This window comes from Echeneis naucrates, chromosome 1, assembly GCF_900963305.1.
Source record: "Echeneis naucrates chromosome 1, fEcheNa1.1, whole genome shotgun sequence".
In the NCBI taxonomy this organism is placed as follows: Eukaryota; Metazoa; Chordata; class Actinopteri; order Carangiformes; family Echeneidae; genus Echeneis; species Echeneis naucrates.
The window spans coordinates 21336043-21343270 of record NC_042511.1 but is presented as its reverse complement, the minus strand read 5'-3'; the positions used below and the strand labels follow the sequence as shown (position 1 = coordinate 21343270).

Here is a 7228-nt window from a genome sequence, read left to right as displayed (position 1 = left end):
GGCAGATAATTGGTGTTCAAAATGATCATTAGTGGGACTGTAACTTTTTGTGAACAATGAATTTTCATTATCAATTCATCTGAAATTCATCACCAGTTAATCTTATTTTTTGGAATAAGAAATTTGATGCCAACTGAAAAGTGACATCTGCCAATAAAGATCTACAGCCCTTTAGTTTTTAAAAATGTACAGCTTGAACATTTATTATTTATATATTTTCTAAAGAAATCATGCTTTTATTCATTCTAATTCGAATGTCCCATTTTGAAGGCTTTTTTAAATGGCAATATTTCTGGCTAATGACTCCACTTATTGTTGAATCCTTTGTGATCCAGCGGATCCCACAGATTATTCCGCTGCTCTCAAACACTCAAATTCAGAATACGGCAGCTGTTAAGACACTTCCTGTCGAACATGTCACCTCCTGGTAGTGAGTACTCAGGCTCTCTGTTTACATTACTTGACTTGGGTGGTAACCATGGAGACCACTGACCTTTGGTGATCAAGGTAACCATTCAGGCCTCTGGTGTTTGACACTGTAGGTAACGTTCTGTAGCTGCTCAGCACAGACATATTGTTGTTAGGTTGCATATTTTTGCTTTATTTCCTCAGAGTTAGACTGCTTTGAAGAAACTAAGAGTCATGTGCACCTCTTCCATGATTCATTCTTCGTTATGTTACGTTTATGGTGGACAATACGAAAAAGACCCACTAGGCAGCATTGAGCTATTTTTTCTGTTGCATTGTGATGATTATTGTTGCTCACCAATTGCATAAATGCTCAAAATCAACAAACTAAACACTTATATTTTCCATGAAAACATTGAAAGTTAATTCCATTTTAGATTGGTGGAAGAGATGGCTCCATGTTTTTGCATTTAGTTTTTTCTTTTAAACGCATACACCTCTTTTGTTACTGTGTAGTTGCTGTTATTTCACTGCACCAGTCTGCACAGTAGTCTTGTCTAGCAGGTCAGGACGGATGCCTGCAGGCAAGTAGCAATCCTGCTTAATGTGTTGAAATGCCTGCGTCTGCAAGTTTGTTTTTTTTTTTTTTTTTTTTCCCCCCCAGCTCAAGACTCGCTGTGTAGCTTTAAAGCTGCAGCCTCGCTGTATCCAGCCACACCCATACTGACACACACTTACATACAAACCAGGACACAGCTGATCGCTTGCACATTAACCACAGATTATTCTATCAACGTTGGAGCTAGTCATCCTGTCAGACTTGGGAGAAAGTCATTCATGATGGCACAATTAAGTTTATGGGCTTTAGCTGTTGATAAGAGAGGTGTTGGGTATAGAAAGCGATCAGATTTACTCTTTAGACATGTCCTACAGCTTTCCTTCATTTCAAAGAAACCCAAAAAGTAACCTACATTAGATCGATTACTGTCATGTCAAAGTTATTTAGGCTTCTTGGGCTCCTAGAACCATGCTCTCCTTTCCAGATGCATTCACCTCCCAAAATCATCAAGTTGAAGAATAATTTTATTGTTTACCATTTTATTCTAAAGTCAATAGATATTCAGTCAAATCAAAACAGACTGCTGTGATTATATGTAATGACCATTATAGGTATAATAATTAAAAATTAATGAATTGCCTTGCACCACAAAGGCAGTAAGACAGGGTTCCATCTTTCTTGAGTCAAACAATATTAACATACACCCAGACTGACTCTGCTTTAATACATTTTATACCTGGAATGTCAAATGCATGATTTTGATTTCTGTTTTCAGATAACATTTTTGCAATCAAGTCATGGACAAAAAAGAAGTTTGCCTTCGATGACTGCCGCATTAACAAAGCCTTTGGGATCCCAGAGGATTTTGACTACATGGACTGATTGACAGTTTTTCTGCAGTAGCTCATAGACACAATAAAGGAAAAGAGTAGAAGCTTTAGTATTAAGCCTTCATACCTGGTCTGTGCATGTCTACTTGTGTTTGGGGGATTCAGGTGTAAAGATGTGCACTGGGACTTATCAATGACTGCAAGTGAGCTTTGCATGAGGACAGATATTAAGGAGGAGAAAAGATGGATTCAATGAGCAGATATGGTGCTTTGGTGCAACCAAAGAAGAAACTGAAGCAGCCGTCGCAGGGTGAGAGGGTTGAGGGGGATTCTGCCATGAACACAATGTAGCAGCCAGACTTTTGGGACACCTGTTTGGATGAAAACTGAGCGCTCCAACTTGATGATAGAAAGGAATCAACACTGAACACATCTCTGTCACCAGTGATCTAATTTATATCGTTTAAACAGATGGCTTGGAATCAAATGCCTGTGCATTTTTTTTCCTCTATGTTGCCCCCCTTTTTTATATTTTCTTTTGGGGGTGGAACGAGGCTCAGTTTTGCAATGGTTCTGTTCATTAATTAAAAACTGCACTTGGACTAAAAGGAGCATTAAATTACAGATGACATGTTTAAGGAACATTTGCCTGGAAATGTAAATATTTTAAGTACATTTGCTTTTGTGCATACCCTTGTTTCTTTTCGTTGCAAATAAAATGTTCCTGCAAGTTAAACAAGACATGCTGCAGTTGTAGTCATTCTAGAACTTAATTGGCTGTGTGATATGCCTTAACTCTCCCACTTCCTGTCTTTTGTAATTTCGGGTCTTAAGAAATGACCACATTGCAGAATGTGTCGCATAAGAATTTATTTCAGAGTGGTAAGCTCAATGTCTGACCTGCTCTATGACCAGGAAAGGAACGTTGTTTGTGTGACACATCGAGAATGACTAAACCAGATGGAAAACAGGTAGTTGTGTGTCCTGTGCTTACTCAATGGCCTACTTGTAATAAATGTTGTCTGATTTAAATTAGAAATGTGATGCACATCTTGTCTTATCAGTTTAGTTTTCATTCCTATAGATGCATTATATCTAATATTCTTAATTTCTCCACAACAGAGTTAAAGGTTTTATTTATATGTATTGTCCTTAAAGTCCTACAATTTATCAAGAGCAAAATACCTATATCAAGCATATAAATCATTGCAAACATACTGTAGCCTACTGACTGTGTTGTCCACATCCTGCTTTTAATGCTTCCCAATGTATTAGTGCAATTACTCTTATTGACAAAGATTATCTGCACCAAAACAATGTGCCGAACCAAATGTTTGTGTTTTTACATGCATATTTTACTCAAATCTCTCACAATACTCACTCATTAGTAAAGTACAGATGATGAGCAAAGCAGATCTATCGAGGTAAAAAAAAAAAATCGTACCACCTGTTTGGTTTTTTTTTTGTTTTGTTTTTTTTGGTTGGTTGGTGGAGCTGACACACCTGCAAAGGAGTGACTTGAGTGTATTTTCATGTGTGTACCTGCCCAACCTGCCCCAACTATGAGTCATGAGTTCGAGATGCTGAATGTTTGTCAAGAGTTTTAAAAACAGATTGTACATAGTTTTACTTCACTGTCACTTACCAGCTCAAAGCCCACTATCAACTGCAACTTTTTCAATTAAATCTCTCTTAAAGGTCAGCATTACAGTTATGCAGAGTAAACACTATTTCTTAACCTTAATTATACATTCACAGAAAAACACAACATTACATAACACTGGACTGAGCTGCAAATAGATTTTATTGCATGTAATTTTACTCCCCATCAAGTAGGTTTAAAACATATTTCTGGTTCTTTTTGACAATTTCTGCTGTAATGGTAGATCATTCCACGTGTGATTCTTAGTTGTGGGGGTAAGAGGTACTCAGATCTGGATTTACTCAAAAGGGAAAAACCGGCACTCAATAAAAAAGTCCTATATAGAACGTGTGTAGGTATACAACACAGCCAATTGTATTTAAGACACTTATCACGTTTCTTCTGTGTAGGAAGGTAGATGGTAGCCTAAAGTGGAGTAACTTTTTCTTTTTTTAATGGATAGATATCTAGATAAAAGTGGCCAAATGTAGTGACAAGAGTCTGAAGTGGCTTCCATAAAAAAAACAAGTCCTGACTTATATTTTCCACCCCTAAAGGGACTTCATATCAGTATTTATTTACAAAGTGGCTTGCATTAAAAAACTAAGATTCTGATTTATATTCTTCACACCTCACTATTTTTTTTTGTTTTTGTTTTTGTTTGTCTCGCTTAAACATTGATTGTTTTTATTCTCCACCACCTATGGCAACATTAAACAAAGCTCGATGCCTTTTTTAATCATATAATTTAACTTAACTAACTAACTAACTAACTTAACTTTCAGGTGTGCAAAGGTAAATATTTCCATATTTCCACTGTCTGTGCTGTGTGTCCTCACAGAGGGTTAGCGGGGAGGGACCGGGGGGAGGGACCGAGCCTCCGCCGCCGCCGCTGCGCTGCTGCTGCTGCTGGTGCTGGAGCTGGAGCTCCAGCTGCTGCAGCTCGACGAGAGAAAGAAAAGCGCAACACAGCAGGCTGCTAGCTGAGAGGGCAGCATGGCGGGGCTACAGGACTTCCACCAAGGCAGCCACTGCCACAGGAAAACGTGGATTAACATACTACTAGGAATACTACAATTACTTTTACCTTGCTTCCACCACGGAGGGGCTCAGCTGCAAGGTTTGTTGCCCGTCTTTCTATCTCCCGCTGCAGGGGTGAAATGTTTAAAACGACCGTTAAGGGTGAAAAAAATTGTACGGTAAGTTAGCATGGCTGACTTGACAGCTAAATAAAAAAGGTAAAGATGGAAATAGGTGCTGAGCTCAAATGTATATTGTCAAATTTGGGTTGTTGTTTTTTTTTTTGTTATATATATATATTTTGTTTTTTTTTTAAATTTATATATATATTTTTATCAGAGGTGACTTTGTCATATTGTTTATCTTTAGCAACTTGGAAGAGGCGTTGTAGCTATTTTTGTCAGCCTGCTAGTTTATGCTAGCTGCCAGGTCCCTGTGCTGGGAAACTTGTTCAGGCTGGGGAGGGAAATTTGGCACATTGCGGGGACTTAAATTGAATAATGAACGTTTTGTTTTGATCCTGTAGTGAGGCTGCAGCATGCAGTGGGCTAACTCTGTCGTGTTCTGTGTGCTGCAGTGGCACTAGAGATGTTTTCCAAGTTCGTTAGCCAGCGAGCTAACCCTTCCTACTAGCCGTGTAGCTAGCAGACAGCCTTTGTCAGTCTGCCGAGGCGAGCCACTTCCTCAGTTGTCTGTGTGATTATCCACAGTTTTATTCATTCTTAATTGCCTGTCACAAACAAAAAAAGAGATTTGCCTGTTTGCATTTTGCAAAAGTTCTGCTCAATGTGGTGTATTTCTCGTTGTCTTTGTTATCCATGTTGCTGCGTTTCTGACCCAAGTTTTAACGCTTTTAATGTAATGTCTTGCTCCTTAAAGCTCTGAGTCAGATGTCCACCAGCGTGGTCGAGGTCTGGCAGGCAGAGGATGCTGATCCATTAGTGCCACTTCAGGTAATTAGCATTTTTTTTCTGGAAGTATGTGTAATTCTGTCGATGGGGAGGGGGAATGCAAGCGTATATACGTGCAAAATACAGCCAGATGCACGAACCACATGTGCTCAGTGAACCCGCGTTGTGTTTGCCTCCACATTGCAGTCCTTCTTGGGAGGCACTATCATTGTTCAACACATATTCTGTGATCACAGTTACTGTCTAGATTCAGTGATGGATCAAGAAGCATAGTTTCACTCCACGTTTCTGACATGAGACTGGAGCTGGAGGTTACCTTACATGTGACTCCTCCTCATTTTCTTTTGTAAAAAGTGTCCACTGTGGGGTTGGGTCACTAGTACACACTAATTGAATGAACTAGGCTGCCTGAATTATTTAATCGCACTGCTTTTCTATATAGTTTTGTGCAGTTATTTTGCTGCTTTGTCCATTTTGAGTTCCAGTTTTCGAAACATTTAAAGTAGCTGTGTGTGGTGATTATTTAGACGCAAAGGGAAGACCAGCACAAACAGCAAGGGTGTATTTACTGATAACCTGTCATGAGGTCACCAGCTGACTGTCATGCTACCTGAGGGGAGGCGTGGTCTGTTTTGTAAGATGTTGCACACAGATGGTGTGGGATAATTTGGATGCCTTGGAAATGAAACAAAATAAAAATGCCTAAAAGTAGTTTAGGCACGTTAAGGAAAGTATTGTAAATTTATTTATTTATTTATTTATTTCGAGGCACAATGTTTTGCTTGTGGGTTTGTCAATTTTGTCTTTATATTTTTTCCAGTCCTGCTGGTGGTCAGCTGGTTAAGGAGTGTATGTTGCTGCAGGCAGATTGAAGTGGTGATATAAGAGTTGAAGTGTCATGTGCCCTGACACATTGTTAAAATCAAATCTGATATCAAAATTGACCAGCAATAATAGCTTTAACTCTTATTTTCTGCATAAACAGATCACAGAATTGTTTCTTCTTCACCTCCTACCTATTATGATTTTGTAAATGCTGACTTGTCTTTTTTGGTTTGATTACAAAACATATGTTTGGAGTGTTCAACTCGGTGGCTTCCGATTTTCCAGTTATTGTTAACTGCTGTCCTAAAATTAAATTCCTGAGTTGCCTTTAAACATCACTTCTAATATCCTGTTAATTTACAAATGCTGCCGTTCTGCATTTGAATATTCGTCCTGCTTTACTGCCTCACCTGCTGAAACAAGCTCTAGTGGCATGCATTCTGTCATTGTTGTGCTTAATCAGCTGGAAAAGCAGTTTTTTTTCCTGTTCACTTAAGCCATTAACATGGCATGCTTTAATGGTAGCTGAGGACATTGTAGGATATAATGCACAACAAGCCAAATGTATATTAGGATAGACTTTGGCTTTTGCCACATTTCAATAAGACATTTTCATTTTGTATTCCAAAATTTGAAATAAAATAGATGGATTCGTAGTATTGCATACATTGGCTTTAAGTGCTACAACCAGAGACTTTAAAGGGGTAACTACATCAGTGGAAACATGTGGCTCATGGTTTTAATTATCTTGCAAACAGCGCCTGTAGCTGTAGCAAAGATGTCCTTTCTTTCTGGCTGTGGCAACATGGCTATGTCACGATCCATAGTAGTGTTGCTCAGGCAACCAACATATTACATGTGTGTGTGCCCGTGTCCCCTGAAAACATAAAGTTGCCATAAGACTGTTCCTATAGAAATAGTATGTTCTGATTTCATAGGAAGCAGAACTTAGCTCTGTAGGACATGCATGGTGCACATTACTTGCAATGTAATAGTTAAGTGTTTGCAGTTTGTGCTGCTATAAGCCTCATTC

At 38.8% G+C, this 7228-nt stretch overlaps 2 protein-coding genes across 4 annotated transcripts in view; both read left to right on the top strand.

The window, feature by feature from the left end:
* The window catches only part of LOC115042917 (synaptogyrin-1-like), a 6947-nt gene extending 5098 nt beyond the window's left edge, over window positions 1-1849 (top strand). The window contains exon 5 of the mRNA XM_029501098.1: window positions 1743-1849. Coding sequence (XP_029356958.1) covers window positions 1743-1849 — 107 coding nt within the window. The remainder of the gene's footprint in view (window positions 1-1742) is intronic.
* Window positions 1850-4359: 2510 nt separating this feature from the next.
* Window positions 4360-7228, top strand: part of LOC115049963 (transmembrane protein 131-like) — a 34213-nt gene continuing 31344 nt past the window's right edge. For all 3 annotated transcript variants that reach the window (XM_029512655.1, XM_029512638.1, XM_029512647.1), the window contains exons 1-2: window positions 4360-4559; window positions 5339-5412. In XM_029512655.1, the coding sequence (XP_029368515.1) occupies window positions 4436-4559; window positions 5339-5412 (198 nt within the window). In that variant the 5' untranslated portion in view covers window positions 4360-4435. The remainder of the gene's footprint in view (window positions 4560-5338; window positions 5413-7228) is intronic.